Below are 17621 nucleotides of genomic sequence, written 5' to 3' on the forward strand. Positions count from 1 at the left end.
ACCTGCAGATGGCTTCCTAATAGCTTTCTAAGCATATTAAGTGCTGCATAGTAGAAAACACATTACCGTGAAAAACATCACACACTTAAGATGTAATGTGTGTCTCAGTGCACAGCTTCCTATTTCTCTGAAGTCACAGGTGTTTTGTACTATTCACTGTGACATAATATATCAAATAAGCACTGTGGACTGCAACAAAAAATTTTTTTCTAGGACCATGGAATGGGAAGATCATTTATTCCCATGTCAGCTGTCTGGTTGGGTAGTATTGCCAGATTGAGTGACATGCTGTGGGTCAAAGCCAGGTGTTAGTTGGCTGGCCGGGTCCTGTGAGTGTATATTTTTAACTGTGAGTATATAAATAGATGTGAGGGAGTAAAGCGTATGAAAACACGGCACAACCGCCACGAAAACGACAGCATTTCCTGTTGCAACAAGGTAGTGAATTTGTCTATGAATTTAAGCATATCCTATGTAAATCAATTCCTAGAATGTGTTTTTCCTAGAGCTCTGGAATTGTGCATGAGATGAAGGGCTGCATGTTTTAAAGACTTCAGTTGTCATCAAAAGACTTTTTGATTTCATTGCATTGCCGGAGTTTTTATAAATTATGCTGTGATATTTTGGCTTTTCTTTTAATATTAACCTGAGCAATCTATTGGATCGGCCCACATGGATTTTATTGCAACATTTCTTGTAATCCAAACCAGTACGATAGAAACTAGAGAAGATATTTTCAGCTTTAACACATGGCTAATGCAAACAACCTGTGGCATGTGTGTAAAGGAAAGCAAGTATTAGGAACTTAAAAGGGATAGTTTACCCAAAACTATAATTTAGTTAATTTTTAAAACATGTTTGTGACGTTCTTTTGTCGTACAGAAAAGATATTTTGAGAAATGTCTCAGTGGTTTTGTGTCTAATGGGGTCCAGTGTTATTTGGTTACCAACATTCTTCAAAATGTCTTCATTTGTGTCAAAAAATAATCACATGAGGTTCAGTAAATCATAAAATAATTTAGGTGAACTATCCCTATAATAATAATAATGTATTAGCCTAACAAGGATGCAATGTGTTTTCATAAGACCAGTCTATACAATAACTGGAAAATCCTTAACTACAAAATATAAATTAACTGGAAAATCCTTCACTACAAAATATAAATGGAGATTTTATTTAGAAAAAATAAATAATTATAACCAAAAATCACATATTGTAAAGACAGGACTCTGTCCTCACAATACACTTCTTCTAGAAAACGATTTGCTTTTGTGTCTGCTGTTTTGGTTATCAAATAAGAGTGTTTTCCAGAAACATGGAGGAGGTGTATAAGGCGGAGGATGACTGGGATGAAGACGAGGCCACTCAATACATGATTGAACAAAGTCTATTGGACTACAGCAAACATGCTGATTCAACCGCCAGGTACAGCTGAACCCATTCTGTGCACTGATTTCAGGTTAAGTTGCGGGTAATCATGATCACACACTTTGTTTTGACCTCCCTTAGTGATCTATTAGACTGCATAGACCACGAGGAAATATTCACAGCTATACAAGCTGGTAAGAAATCCTCTCTGCAGTACAGTGCCTGATCTTATATTAGCTATCAAGAGAAGAAATACATATTTTCACCAGGTAATGAGGATGCTCTAAAGATCCTGGTCCAGTGTAAAGAGGCTCTGTCCAATGCAGACAGCAGGGGCTGGATTCCTTTACATGAGGCTGCGGTACAACCAAAGAAGAGCGTTCTGGAGATCACTTATGCAGGTCCAGGAAATGTCTTGTGTTTTATTTACCTCATTTAACCAAAGACAATGAAGTTCATTGGAATTCAAGTTAATTACAATTCAATGTTCAGCATCTCCTCAGGGTTCAGGCCAATGCCGGACTCTGAGAGGGGAGACTCCATTGTTTCTCTCTGTGGTCCACGGTCACAGAGACAATGGCACATTTCTGCTGCAGAATGGCTGTGACCCTGACTGCAAAAATGAGGATGGTGATTCTGCATTGATTGCAGGTGTGGAACAAAGGGCAATTTTGAGCGTACCGTTTGCTTAGCAAGCATTAAAGTCCCAGTGAAATCAAATATGACATTCTTATTTTTTCATGAAATATTGCAGCGTTTATATTAAATAGCTGTCAATGTGGGTCATTTTCTCTTTAAAATTCACGTACCCTCATAATCTTCCGGAAAAACCTGAAAATGCACCTCGCCCTGAAATAATTATCCATCTCAAATGATGAAAATTAGATGGCTTGGCATCAGTTTACTCTTCCCCTTCAACTGTCAGTCTGCTGTCCATTTAATTTCAAAATCAATGCAACAGCTGCTTTTACACATCCAATATATTCGCAGAAAAAAACACAAGCCACGCCCACACATTTTTGCCTTTTTAAAACAAATTCACTCGGAAATGTGTCCAAATACGTAAGTAAAAAACAATAGTAACTTCCGGTTCACAGGGACTTTAAAACTGCAACTCAGAGACACATAAACTGGCATTCTTATTTTGATTTGTGTTGTTTTGCAAACAGCAATAAAGAATGACCAGTATGACCTGGCTCTTCTCCTGATACGCTACAATGCCAAAGTGGACCAAATAGGAAGACTTCAGAGAACTGCTCTGCATGAAGCATCTGTGCTTGGCTTGGATCACTTTGCATACCTGCTTCTACAATCTGGAGCTGATCCAAATGCGATTGATGCATGTGAACATACTCCTTTAGGACTTGCTGCGCAAGCTGGACATTTTAACGTTGTTGAGGTTCTGCTTCAGAAAGGTGATTTAACACGTGTGCTTATGGTTAGAAATTCTGCATCTTATCATCTTCAGCATTATACTGAAATTAATGATTCTATAAAAATAAAAAAAAATGCACAAGAAATACAAAATAAGTTGGCTTCCGAACCTGTGATCTTTGTCAAGCCCTCTGTCTATATTAAAGGGGTCATATGGCACGAATACATGTTTTTCTGTGTCTTTGGCGTGTTATAAATTGCCCATGTATTAGACACGCAAAAATTAAAGTGTCGGAACAAAAGATGCATTCTATCTAAATGCGAATGCTTACCCAGTCCTGCCTGAAATGCTTTGTGTAACCACACCCCCACAAATCTTCGTCAGCTGGTGGTATGATTTGACTAAGACCGCCCCAAATTTATTTACAAGTAAGGTGGGGACACCTGTCAGTACAATTGTTTTGGAACCTCAAGTTCCAAATATGGTAAGGAACGTATTCAACCAATCACTACGCACTGGTTAACTGGCAAATCATAGCTCTTCTCGCTTTTCAGAGCGATGAGCTTAGAAACAATTTGCACATTTCAGAGAGGCGGGGCACAGCGGAGATACAAACATGCACGGTATGTGGTAAATAAAGTGTTTTTAAACCTTAAATCATGTATACATATTGCATTACATTTAAAACAAACTTTAATACTTGTTTTAACAGTGTCATATGGCCCCTTTAAAGATATCAAGGTTATATAATTACAGAATGTTCATTACGTTATGATTTGTAGAAATCATGGCAATTAAGACGCATACAAAAACAATTTTGGGAATTCACAGATCCTCTGTTAGAAAAAAGAAACAGTGTGGATAATTGACTTCATTGAAATTTGACAGAATTTGACCGTTTTTTCATAATTTTGAAATACAGTTTAAACAGACTAGAAAAAGAATGCAATTTTACAAGAAAGACATATAGTTTAACGTCACTGTTATTTTACAGTATTTTTCTGGCAACCCAGCTGGCAGAAATTTTATAGGATTTTTTACAGTGAAATACAGAAAAAACATCTACTAGAAAAGCATGTCTAAGTAAAAAAATGTTTTTTACATTGTAGGTAACTTTTTTAATTATTAATAAATATAAATGTCATTGTAATATAATCATTCAGAACATAAAAAATTGGTCCCTCAGACCCCAACACCTTGCAAGGGTTAAACATGAATTATTATGTTCTTGTACGTAGATTTAAACTTTCAGCCTGATTTCAAATTGCACAATGTGTTCTCTCACCATTGGACTCTGCTATACTGTATATGATTATAAATCATTTAACCTATTTTCTAGAGGCCAGCGTGTGGTCCAAGCCCCACTCTTCGAATTCAGCCTCGGTTTTGTTTGACGCAGCGGCCTCCGGAAACCCTGACATCATTTCACTGCTACTGGAATATGGAGCCGACCCCAACGTGCCAAACCACACGGGTCATCTCCCAATCCACCGCGCGGCCTACCGCGGGCACCTACTGTAAGTACCCAACCTATGATGCTTTTGATGCAGCGTTGATACAACCACAAGTCTTTATGTGTTCTTCATAGAGCACTGGAGCAACTCATCCCAGTGACTAAAAAGGAAGTGATCAGGGAGAGTGGAATGAGCCCATTACACTCCGCTGCTGCTGGTGGTCACCCGCAGTGCCTGGAGCTGCTCCTGAGCTCTGGGTTTGACCCTAACTTCATGCTGCACCCTAAAGTACGCAGGAACTACGACGATGAACGCAGGTCGGCAATGTTTTTTGCCGTGTCTAATAATGACGTCCAGTCGGCACGGCTGCTCCTGGAGGCTGGGGCCATGGCTAATCAAGACCCTGTTAAGTGCCTGCAAGTGGCCATGCGACTCGGCAACTACGAACTTATAAACACTCTGCTACGCTACGGCGCCAACGTAAATTACTACTCCCGTGTCAACACCACCCATTTCCCTTCTGGCCTGCAGTATGCACTAAAGGATGAGGTGATGCTGCGTATGCTGCTTAATAACGGCTATGATGTGCAGCGATGCTTCGACTGTCCGTATGGACAGGCCTCACACGTGCCAGTGGACTACGAGGGCTGGAGCACCTCTGTCATAAATGATGTAGTGGTAAGACTAGTTATGAAGTATAGTTTTTCATTTTTCTGCCACACAAATGCAGTTCTGATGATAAAAATGAACGTTGATTTGATAGTTTTGTGAGGTGATCACAGTGTACTGGCTCAGGCACATCTCAGCCCAAGTGGTGAGAATTATGATGGACTACGTCGATCATGTGACGCTCTGCTCCAAACTGAAAAGTGTTCTTGTTGAACAACCACAGTGGGCTGAAATATGTCAAATACAAGGTAAGTCTGTCTGTCTCATCTAAGAGATCATATTCAGAAACTGACGCACTACCTGAGCTACAAGAACAATTCATTTTGTTAAACCAGTTTTCTCTGCTCTCTTCAGAAAATCCTAGAAGACTAAAGCACCTCAGCAGACTGAAGATCCGTGAATGTTTGGGCCGCTTGCGTCTAAGGGCTCCAGTTTTTATCAGTTTCCTGCCTTTACCTGCTAGTCTCAAAGACTATATCCGCTTCAAAGAGTACGATATTTACAGTAGAGGAAGTTTTTCAGAAAAATAATAAAAACTTGTGAATAATTCTGTACATAAGCAGCTGCTCATATAAATTAACTTCATGGATATTTTGTTTTGATTTTATTTCTGTGTTTGTTTAAAAAAGCCCAAACATGTGTTGTACCATATTCATTCTTGTTAGATAAATTATTTTGATTATTATGTTTAGACACAGCGGCTTGGAAAAGTTTACAATTCGGGGATTAGAATTATATTGTAAATGTGGAAAAAACAAAAAAAGTCAAAATAAATGTTAATCAAATGTTGGAAATAAATAGGTGTCTTGTAAGATCCTGCTCTGCATTTGAAGGTCACTATTGAATGTTTATTGGCTATGTGACAAACTTTTGTTGAATGTTTTTTTGTGTGTACAAAAAGTAGTTCATGGTTGAATATTTACATTAACATTTAGCCATTTGGCAAACGCTTTTATCCAAAGCGACATTGCTTTCTCCTATACATTTTACATAGGCATTTGCAATCACCTGGGATCGAACCCACAACCTTTCATTGTTAAAACAAGGCTCTTAGCTACGAGAAAGAATATCATGCCACAACCACATGATTTTCATGAAATATGTGAAACTGACAATGCCAAAGCTAGAATATTCTTGTCTGTCCCAATTATACCTCATTTCTAAAAAAAGGGGCAAAAGTCCAATTCACCTGGAGATGTTTGCTCCTCAAACCTTGCCATGACATCAATGCTCTTGCTTTGAGTTTTTCGCCAAACCGTCTAAGCGGCGTCTTGTTTTTTTTAAAGGTGAGGAATAATCAAATATTTGCTTTAAGCTTATTTCAAGTAAAAGTGCACTTTTATGTCATTTTTAAAATGTGAAAATTTGAGTTTCTTCTGTCAGAGACCACTGATCAAAGCTAATGACGTCCAGGCGCAATGCACTGCACAGTAGTGCCGTTAGGGGGCGATGGCGCGCCTGAATGTAAACACAGTGACGCCAGAGATTTGCAGCGGTGGGGAAGGCATACGTCACAGGCATAATGGCGGATGCTGGTTGAGAAGGAGAATTACTCCATGAAGCGGCACTGAAACCAACTTCATCGCCAGCCGACGAGGTGATCGCTGGTCCAAACATGGCCTGCAATTCAAGCCAGGAGAGAAAAATCGACAAGGATAGCGCCCAGGCCGAAGACCTGACCTCGGAGGATTGCGATAGCAAGAAACAATTGTTGTCAGCCTCTAGCACGGCCACATCCAAGCAAAATGGCGATCAAGCTGGATGCGAAGACGAGCAAATGTCTGAACAAGATGCTTCTGAGCGTCGGAGGGCCGGCGTGTTGGACCTCAAAATCAACAGCAGTTCGCCTTCGACGTTACCGAAGTCGACCGACGAGCTGCCAAGGAGGAATTTTCAGATTCCAAGGAAGATCAAGGAGCGGAAAGGTTGTTTATCTGCTTGCTACTACTAATGCCATTCCTAAAATGGTCAATTTGTGTTTAATAACCCGGCCTTCGGGCATGCGCGCTGAAACGGCATTCTTTAGTTCATAAGCACAAATTAATAGACATGTCTTGATATACGAATAGTGGATATATATATTGCACCACGTGATTCCTCGCTGAGAGTAATGTTAGTCGGAAATATGGATTTGTGATTGCGCCCCGCTGAAGATAAGTTAGACCCTCTTAATGCATGCACGTGAGGATCTGATTTGTTTCACGCGCCCTCCTTACCGGAGTGCGGTGTCATTACATTGCCTTTGCGTGCGGTTGCCAGCCTGGCTAACGTACTGTCCACCACACCTCCCTCAGCGTAAAGTGTACCCAAACCACACGTCACATTTCGGACCCCCTCATCTGTAGAGCTTATGAATGGCACCAGTGTGATACACTTGATCACCACATTTCACATTTCCGTCTTTATGCACCACGTTTGGACCTTCTACAAATAACACTTGGGTCTTATTCCCGTACTGTTGCCTACATAGCCGAAAATAATTCAATTTGTTACATGTAAATGATTTACTTGTCAACATTTGGATACAGTTGTCTTGAATGAAAGCGAAACAGGTGCAGGGTGAGGGAGGGGTTGCGTGTTGGAGTAATGCGTGACGGGTTGTACTATTGCTGTTGCTCGTGGAAGTAACGTTACTTGTGGAATTTCGTATTTCTGATGTTAAAAAATATTTTTCTGTTGTAGTTTGTTTATCATTTTCTCCACGAACCTTTGAACAGGGGAGGTTCAAGTTTTGATTTTTTGTGCTGCTTTCTGGAAAATTATTTAATTGTAAAAAAAAACGATAATTTTTTCACCATTATGATACAAAATGTGGTTGAACTGTAGTTATATGTGAGACCACAGTAAAGTTGTGGTTACTATGGTAAAACCTTTGTTTGTATAACTTTGTTTGTTGTTGTTGTGATTACTTTGCATTCCAATTAAGGTGTCTTTTGTAGTCACTTGTGTGTGTGTGTGTGTTTGTATAAGGGAATTTGCATATTTTATGTGATGGGCATTACTTCCTTTAAACATCTTTCAGTCTTGAGTGATTCATAATGAATAGTCCAATAGTGTGACTAAGTCCAAAGTTATTGTTGTTTTTCATGTAGTTTGTTAGCTACATTTGTGCCAAAAGTCACTATAAAGCTTTTATTTATTTTACTTAGTTGTTTGTTACTAAAACTGTGTCTCGATGTGTTTTGTCCTCCAGGTCTTCTCCAGCACTTGTCTCCAGATTCAAGAGAGTTTGAAGAGATTGTGAAGCTTCTCTCCACATTCTATCTGGATTCCTCCTCTCGTGGGACTTTCACCTACACCAAAGCTTCTCTCATTCACAATGAGCTCTTAGAGAAAGAGGTGAGCATTGAATACACTTCATTTGACACGGATTATCATGAGATATGCGCAATAATGTATTTTTAAGGAATTTATGATTGTATAACGTAAACCATGTCATGTTTTTTTGTAGTTCATCGAAAAGAAAAGGGAGTTGAAGCAGAATGGAAGGACAGAGGCAGAACTCGCCGAATCTTATGCTTTTCTGCTGCCAGAGAAAAATAAGGTGAGCGGGTCAATTATTGAGTTGCATCTACAACGACTGGAATGATATGTCAATTGGCAGCTCTTTAAATGTGCCACAACTGCAACACAGTTCAACACAATTAAAACTAAAACTGTGAAAACCGAAAATGCTTGCATACTCGAATTTGTTTGTAATTTGTTCTTGTGGCTAAATTGTGCTATCAACAAATTGGTTACTGGTACATCTGTTGAAGTTATATCTGGTTGTCTTTTTCAGGTTCACTGGATCTGTGAAAAGGGGCTGTCTGTAGGACATTCACGGATCAGCAATCTAGGAAGCCCTGGCAAAGGTAAATGCTCTGTCTCCGAGTCTATCTGTTTACATCTGTTTGCATAGAGTCCTAGTAGGTTTGGTATTACTCTGATCACTTGTGACTGATATAAAGCAGTTAAATTGGCAAGGGTCTGTATTTGTTAAATAAAAGTTGATGAATCTTAACTTACCACACACATTCGTCCTTGCCTTCCGAGACTTCATAATTTATTGTACGGGTTAAATAATATTGTTTTTGCAAACATTTCAACAACGCATACATAGGATGCTGGATTCCAAAAGAGCCTTGGGATCATTCCAAGACATTTTGTGGCTCAATGTTATCTCAAGTAACAGTACTCTAAGATAACATCTGCTTTTTTGGTTTGTAGGGATTTACCTCTCAAAATGCTCAGATTTGTTACAAATGAATCCATTTGAAGTGGGTGCTACTGGAGACATAATACTATTTAAAGTCATGAAGGTACATGTACAGTCTGTTTTATGTATTTGCACTATACTTTTGTTTCAAAATAGCTTTACAGAAGACCATGCTTTACTAAGATGTGCCCTTTTACACTCTGCAGGGTAAAGTGAAGACAATATTTGAGAATATGCCTAAAAGTAATCTTGAGCCCATTCCTAAATATGACTGCCATGTGTACAAGAATGCCAGCAAAGTGACTTCATTGTTGTCCTATAGGGCCTTTGAACACACTCAGGTTAGTCATTCACACGTTTTTTCAATGTCATTTTATAAATATTAACTGGACAGATGAAGTCACACGTCTTCTGTATTTTATTTCAGCAATACTTGTATGAATTTGCATTTGAGGAGTTACGATCAAGGCCCCGGCACGTGTTACCATATGCGGTTGTGTCTTTTCAATATAAAGGCAAAGAGTCGGTCACGGCTGCACACAGGTATGAAATGAAACATTGATCATGTGCTTGCAATATTAGAAAGTGTTAACATTTTTACATTTCAACAAAAAACAACTTTGACAATTGCAAACACATGGACCAGAATGAAGCAGTTATAAAGTCAAATTGATTTCAGTTCATTAAAATAAACATTAATGGTGTAAAACGTAATAAGTAATCACAATTTATCGCAAACTTTGACCAGCAAAGTTTTATGTGAATTTAAAGAATTTTCCTTTTGTATTTTAGTAGGTTAAACAGCACTGTGTATGAAGCTTCAAGAGGTAAGATTTGTATACATTTCTCTATCTAATAAGTGATTACATTATACACATTCATGTATGGTTACATGTTCATATCCTAGACACATGAACTAGATATGAGTTAACCGCCAAACTCTTTCTTTTGTGTTTGATATTTAGTCCGGAGGAGATATACAGTTTGGAGTGGCTCACTTGTGAATAAAGGAGAAGAGCTCTATCAAGTGTACATCCGGTCCACAAGTCTCCCTCTTCTCCCCCTTAAACTGTGAGTCACTCTTAACCCCGTCTCAGTTTTGTCTTATAAGCTATTTGCAATTGTTTTAAGATTTTTTATATTTTGTAATTTTCAGGCCGGACAAGCTTGATGTCAGTGTGGCAATGCATCTGGATCAATTAAAGCGAAAGATCCCGTCTGTTCTGTTATCGTGGGACACGTACACTGGATCGCGTGAGGGTAAGACAAGTGTATAAATGTTGTCCTAAGCAGACACAATGTTAAGAGGTTTATTTACAATGAAACCATACAGTCAACAAACTGCTTGTTATTGTGTCCGGGTATCAAGTTATCCAAACGCTTTAAGTGTATCGTGTTGTGTTGCAGTGTTGAAGTGTGGGATGTACTGCAGTCTTTATGAAGTCATAGGAAAGAGTAAACAGGAAAATAGTCTCTCCGGATTGGTACAGCGGCTTGAGAAAGACCGAATGGTGAGATCATTCACAACCCACTTTAATACACCTTTGATTGAATACATTTTTCAAGCAGGCTTTCAGTCATGCGAGTGAGGTCCCTGCCTACCTCTGTACGTTTTTTAAAGTCTGAAGATAAAAATCTGTGTCAGTAAGCTGTTATGTGTGTGGGTGCTTTAATAGTGGTTATTAATATATCTTATAGTTACGCTATAATTAAACTCTTTGCACTGTAGGTACTGGTAAAGCCGTTGATAGACAAAGGATTTCTCTTTCTCCTCTCGTCCTCTCACTTGCAAACTTCCAGCGGTATGTTAACACTACATCTTGCAAAGATCAATAGCATTAACAGTGTGGATCATAAAATGGAATATTAAGGCTTGTTTTATTCTGTGTTGAAGAGAGGCGAGGCAGAAATGACAAGGGCTTACACGCGCTTTATATCTTTCAAGAACAAAGAAACATGTCCAGGTTAAGTGAGTGATCCCCTTCATTGTTGTCGTCTAGTTATTTTGTCTGTATTTGCTTCCATCACTGACCTATCTTATCTGTTTTTGCTTTACTAGTTTCGAAGAACTCTGAAGTAAATGGAGACCCTCTGGTTTCATTAGAGCCTAAACACCCAATCACCCATCAACTCGATAACTTTGTACCTGCCCTGCACCACGGACTCTTCAAGCTACGTGCCAGTCCTCCCAAAGACCTTTCCGGGGGGCTAAAACGTCAGGCACTGGACTACCTGAGGCAGCAGGAACAAGGCGCCATACGACCCTTTCATGTGGTGGAGTACCGCCACACTTTGGACGATCGGACGAATCTACACCCAGCACCTCGTCCTAAGAACATGGACATAGCGCTAAGTTCTTACATGAAGGGGCCGGCACAGTTTCAACTGTCGGTGGAAGCGCTGGTAATAGACAGTAGACCTGTGATGGGGTCTCCACCAGCAGGTGCTGAAGAGTACAGCCCCGTGTCAGATTGGGGAGGGTCAGACAGACAAGCGGCAAGCAGCAGTACGCCTGGAGTCTCTCAGTCCAACGGTGGAGCTCAGAGAACACAGGGAGAGTATGACAAAGACAAGATGGAGAAATTGCTTAAATTGATACATCTACATAAGAGGAATTTAGGGAAGGAAGAAGGGAGTGGGCCTGAGAGAGAAGAGGAGTGGGATGCCGCCAGCCTTAAGAGAAGGCTGGAAAGGGAAGGTCCTGGAGGCGTTAACAAGTACCTGAGGACCAGTCTGCTGAACGGGGAACCAGGAAGAGGTGAGTGTCATGTTAGGAGGATGGTTTAGAGTGGAATTTGTGTGATATTTGTGACCAAGTCTGTGAAATCCACGCTTTTTCTTTCTGTCAGTGGCTGTGGACAGCATGGCACTGTGCGACACGGACCTGCGTGAGCGTGAGTCCCCGACCACCAGTCTTAGGGACACACACACCCTGCTCAAACTCTTCCTCGGTACACTCAAGAAGATGGCCCAGCACGCTAACAATGCTAGCAGCATGGACCCAAACAGCATGGAGCAGAGTCTCGAACCCGCCGACCTGGCCGCCTGCAGTGACCTTGATCTGCGTGCCAGGCGTTCGGAGGAAGAGCAGGTTAACCAGGATTCCTCAGAGGTTTGGACTTTTCTTGTTATATCATCAAGGTTATGTATCATGATTCACCTAAACTCATCTTGGTTGTTGATGTTTTAGTTAACCTATAGAATCTTGTGTGCAGGAACAGATAACTGGAAGCAGGAGCAGCATGGATGTGCACAGTCCTTCCTCTAGTATGGAGCAGAAGCCATCCTGTCCGGCAGAGACCTTGAACCAGAGCCACAATCTGTGGAGAACGTCTAGCACTGGTATCTTCTAGCACTGGTCTTATCTAATTAGCTTGTAATAAACTTGTTGCACATTTTATAGAAAATAAACATTTCTTTATTTGGGTTATTCTCACAAAACCATCATGGCAGTTAAGATTATGCTGAAGGTTATGCTTTTAAACACAACATACCTTGTTTTCATTTATAAAAAGGAAAGTTGTTGATGCAAGTGTTTTAGGAATATCATGTTTGATATCTTGAAATCAAGATTTTGTAAGGTTCACCCATTTTGAAATCAGTTGGTAAAATCTAAATTGAAAGTAAATCAAAACTTTCTGTATTATTCTTTAGCGGAAGTAAGTGAGGCTTGTGTGATTGGAATAGAGAAGCAAGTCCAGACTTTGGGGAGATCAGTGGACACCATCGTCGACAGCGAGTTCCAAAACTTCTGCACAGGCATCCAAGAACTGATGGATGCACAGCATTTAGTGTACATCCCCCCTCCTCCTCTGCCTCGACTCGAGGAGCATGCCATCTGGTCAAGCTCGGCCTTTTCTCCTTTCGTTTCGAAATACGTCTCCTCACTGCCTGTACACGGGTACGTCAGCAGTCTCTGTGAGAAGATGAGCTGCTTGATTAGATCTCCCAACATGTCTTCAGAACCTTTTGCCGTCACAATACCAGTCGTTGCTGCTCCACTGCCCACCCCCTTACCATCTGCCCTGCCCCCTTCTGCCATGCCGCCTCCTACCCCACCCATCCTACCCTCGCCGCCTGCCACTTTTCACACTAAAACATCATCTCCAGTGCCTAAATCTCAGGCTTCGTTGAGCAAGCCTCAAGCTCCTGCACCTACCCCTAAGCAACCTCAGGCTTCAGATATCCCTCGTCTCGGCACGGTCAAAGAGGCCCATTTGGTTTCGGTAGGAAAATCGACTGAACCAAATGTTTTGGAAAGTCCTATGTGCTCACCATCAAAAGCAAGTGCCGGTCAGCCTCCGGCACCTTCAGTTCCAGAGATGCCGTCAGACACTGCACCTGCGGGATCATCGAGCGCTGTGGGGAGCAACATCATGGAACAAATCCAACCGGATATGTTGTGCACGCTGGTGGAGATCATGCAGAAGAATGCAGTGAGGTTTTTCATTCAAAGAGGAGATGTGGAGAGTGAACTCTGTTCCGAGATCAAGGTGTGACTTATTGCAAATAAATGTGTCCATATGTGTTTACTGGCCTTTATTATAAAATAGTAATTCCTCTCTCTTTTTTTGCAGGACTATTTGCAAAGTCTTGGCAACATTGATTGCAACCCACAGAGTTACCTGGAGATGAAAAGTCAACAAAAGTTCATGATAATCATTCAGAATGAGGATATCGCAACTCATGTACATAAGGTACATGACCTTAGAAACTAATAATAGAACTTTTCCTAAATGTTGTGCAAAAAAATGGCTGTAATAAGCAACCTAGAAAGCATTCAGCATTCAGTAAATTCCCCTTCTATTCTCCTTTTAGATCCCAGCGCTGGTGTCTCTGAAGAAGATGTCCACAGTTTACTTTGCCGGAGTTGACAGTCTGGATGATGTGAAAAATCGAACCTACAATGAGCTTTTTGTGTCAGGAGGTCTCATTGTGACAGATGAGCTCATTCTAAACCCTGACAATATAACTCTAGGTAAGAGTTGATAACAAAACGGCTTGGACAAGTAAAATGACCTTCTATTACCATGTTTTGTATCTTGTTTCATCTTTAGCTGTGAGCGCATAATACCAAAATCTCTTTAGAGACTCAAATTTGTATTGTGCTTTCAGAAAAGCTCAAGGCATTTCTAAAGTTTCTGGAGAATCAGGGCTCACCCTGGAAGTGGAAGGTGCACTGTAAGACTCAGAAGAAGCTTAAGGAGCTCAGCAGGTTAGACACAACGATTCTAGACTGTTAAGCCAATCCTGAGAAACCTACAGTCCAGAAACATCTTACTGTCCTCTCACAGGTTAAACACTGAGGCCCTGGATTTGTTAAACCTGCTGACAGCCTACCAGAAGAAACACCTGGTGGAGTTCCTGCCTTACCATGAATGTGACGCTCCATCTAGGCAGGCTCCTGATTTGGAGTGTTTGGTGAAGTTGCAAGCTCAACACACACAGCTCAGACATATCATCTTCCTGACAGGTAGACAAAAAATTAATATCATGGGTTGTAAAGTTTAAAGGTATTAATGATGTGTCTTACTTTTCATGATGTAATAGTTTTGCCTGTTTTTCATGTTTTTATACAGAAAAGCGTGACGACTCATTCTCGCAGTTCTCTGGCAGTGGAGTCATTGTTGCGGGTATGAATGACATCATGAACAACTTCCAGAGTTTGCTCAGTGTTCCAGAAGAATTTACTCTACCTGATCCAGGTACTGTCATTTGCTGAAATTTGGATTCCTTTGCAGAAATGTTTTTTTAACAGTTTTATGGTTACATGCGGTCTTCTTTCATTGTGCAGTGGAGCCCGATGCAGTTGTGGATGAGGAGGACATGTCCATCGACTCTGAAGATGACATGCTGGTTATCTCTGAGACTTCCATACAGACCGAAAATCCCCCTGAAGAGCCGACGGCACCTCTGCCCCCTCCACCTCAGACTGATGGTTTCCGCCCTCCTCTCCCTGATCTGCCAGCTTTGGACCCCATTATGAATCCCCTTACAGTTCCAAATCCACCTCCCTTTCCCAGCCATAGCTCTTACCCGGCTGATTACGCTGCTCTCAAATCTGCCATCGCTCAGTATAAAGTCGCCAATAAGGAGGCTCATCCTGGGCCTGAGGTGGAGGACCCCCTGTCCAATTTTGGGGTAAACACCCATCAGAGCTACCTGTGTCCCAATTCAGCACAGTGGAGCCCTTACTCTGGGTCTCCTGCATACCACATGTCCTCTGCGTATTCATCCCCTGTCAGGGTGGCCTCCAAAGGAGACTATAGTCTCACTGCTCCTCCACACACCTCCACCCTGCCCATCACCATTCCCCCACTCCATCTCCCCTCCTTCCCTCAGCTCCCCACCTTCCCTCAGCTCCCTGTCAGCTCAGTGGAGGTGCCACCTGTTCCAGAATCAGCTCCCTCAATACAGATTCCTGCTCCACCCCTGCTTGTTTCTGACGGTGTGGCGGCTGGGGCACCAACAGCAAGCAATGCCAGTCAACCGGGATCTCAGGATGCTAAGATAGGTGTAGAAGCTTCTTCGTCCTGTTCCTCTCTCCAACCTACTTTTCCGTCCTACGCTGATGGTACTCACTTTCCGGCCCTCACTCCTGTTCCTCCTATTCCTCCTCTTTATAACTGGCGGCCCACAGCGGAGTCTCAGCACAGTTTTACAGCTGGACAGAGTTTGGGAGGATTCTGTGCTCTTCCTTCCACCCAAACCGAAGCCACAGGAGCTACAGATGGTTCTAGGGTGGGAGCAGGTGAGACCGGAAATTCCAGTAGTCAAGAAGAAAGCACACCTGCTCCAGCCACCTCCACAGGAGGTCCTGTACAGCAGGATGTAGATGGAGAGAAAGGAGCTGCGCCAGGTAGTGGTCTGCCAGGTAGTGGTGCGCCAGGTAGTGGTGCGCCAGGTAGTAGTGCACCAGGTATTGCTGCGCCAGTTAGTTTGATGTCGTGCAGCCAAGGCAGCAGAACTCCGGTGAGCTCTTTCTCAGATAGTCATGGAGGTAGTCAGCCCCCTCCCACCCGGGGTGGCACAGCTGGCAGAGGACTCCTGCCCATCCCAGGAGCTACCCTGGGGGCTCTGTGCCGGGGTGGGTCAGCTAGACTGAGCTCACACCACAACAACATGTACGGCCACAGAGGAGGCTTTCCCGGACCCGTTGATATGATGCGCGGTGGTTTCAGGGGTAGAGGATTACCACCACCACCCATGCCCATGAGATCAAGACCAGGTCGGGGTCACATCAGAGGAGGTTGTAACTGGGGATATCCTCCTGGGAGGGGAGGGGGTGGCCGCCCGGACTACTATTCAGACTACACCTACAACTAAATGCCAATGGGAACGTCACAGGCTCCCCTATAGACTACTGGCATTAAGAATGTACATATTTAACTGTTAGAGCACATCAAATCAAAATGTCATGAAATGAAAAAATAAACAGAAATCTGGTTTTGTACAAATGAGATTTGTGACTCAGACAGTGGCCAGAGATTCACTGTTTCAAGTAATGCTCTTCCTAAAATGAGATGTTTGAGAAACCTTGTTCATACCACTATATTTATATTGCCAAGAAATGTAATTGCCTTTCAATGTTTCATTTTTGTCAATAGTTTTTGTTGGGATTTTCAAAACAATTTGTGAACAAGGAGCAAATTGCAGACGATATTTTTTTAAAGAGAAAAGTTGAGTCATTCTTCATTTTAGCTGTTATGGTTTTTTTTACATTCTTGGTTGTACAGATGTTCTATTAAAACAAGGTTGTATCAAACATTGTGATATTGTTTTCAGTATTCACAAACAGTTGGGAATGTGTGAACTCTTTGTATATGTACATAATTATTTATGATGCTTTGTAAAAAATCTTGTTTCAGATTTTCTTTTACAGTGAGGTGAATCAATGCCAAAGTTGTTTTTTATGTGATCACTGGCACGGTTTTGAACTCACTGTTTTACAGCCGGCCAGCAGAGGGCATCATCTTGTTGATTTAACTGGTGTGATGCTACTGCAATTTTCTAAACGGATTATGTATCTTGACAAACACGAAACACTACAATGTTTAAATATATAAATAAGTCAGGATTATGCATATTTATTTCACAAGTGACTGATTTTTCCCAAGCATGAATATGGTTGGCTAAAGTTCTGTAGAAAATACAACCTCAGGCCTGTCGACATGATGTTAATGACCAGATAAACAGCTGTGTCTGAAAACAAAGAGTAATATATTTTCTGATCATGTCAATTTGTAAGATAGGCTGCGGGAATCGTTGTTTAATGTTTGATTATTATTATGCGTAAATGGATCTCTGTTCTGATCAACATAAAGATATTTGGGAAAATGTCAACAATTGACTTTTCTGGGACATCAATGACTTCCATAGTAAGAACAAATATTGAATGTTTTTGTGTTCTGTTGAGCAATTTAGGAAAGCAAACATTTCTTGGGCACCTTTTACTAACATTTTAAGTTTTCTTGTGGTAGTCAATGGTTTCCTAGAAATGTCAGTTGCTCACATTTTTCAAAATATCTTAATGTTAAACAGAACAAAGGCTTTTAT

At 41.4% G+C, this 17621-nt stretch overlaps 2 protein-coding genes across 2 annotated transcripts; both read left to right on the forward strand.

Moving 5' to 3' along the window:
• The first annotated feature begins 391 nt into the window (after positions 1–391).
• Positions 392–5606, forward strand: asb14b (ankyrin repeat and SOCS box containing 14b). Its single transcript, XM_056733297.1, has 10 exons — positions 392–438; positions 1313–1426; positions 1511–1563; positions 1639–1770; positions 1862–2020; positions 2539–2784; positions 4084–4261; positions 4333–4876; positions 4962–5115; positions 5222–5606. The coding sequence occupies exons 2-10, from the start codon at positions 1317–1319 to the stop codon at positions 5395–5397; spliced, it is 1752 nt and encodes a 583-aa protein (XP_056589275.1). The 5' UTR covers positions 392–438; positions 1313–1316; the 3' UTR covers positions 5398–5606.
• Positions 5607–6347: 741 nt separating this feature from the next.
• tasorb (transcription activation suppressor b) lies at positions 6348–16830 on the forward strand. Its single transcript, XM_056733390.1, has 23 exons — positions 6348–6792; positions 8061–8206; positions 8319–8411; positions 8649–8721; positions 9077–9168; positions 9272–9406; positions 9493–9608; positions 9858–9892; positions 10031–10136; positions 10222–10325; positions 10473–10576; positions 10795–10867; positions 10960–11034; positions 11125–11823; positions 11915–12177; positions 12281–12407; positions 12720–13558; positions 13643–13762; positions 13884–14043; positions 14181–14280; positions 14360–14538; positions 14645–14770; positions 14860–16830. The coding sequence occupies exons 1-23, from the start codon at positions 6483–6485 to the stop codon at positions 16389–16391; spliced, it is 5607 nt and encodes a 1868-aa protein (XP_056589368.1). The 5' UTR covers positions 6348–6482; the 3' UTR covers positions 16392–16830.
• Positions 16831–17621: the final 791 nt, after the last annotated feature.

Source organism: Triplophysa dalaica, chromosome 20 (genome assembly GCF_015846415.1).
Source record: "Triplophysa dalaica isolate WHDGS20190420 chromosome 20, ASM1584641v1, whole genome shotgun sequence".
Classification (NCBI taxonomy): domain Eukaryota; kingdom Metazoa; phylum Chordata; class Actinopteri; order Cypriniformes; family Nemacheilidae; genus Triplophysa; species Triplophysa dalaica.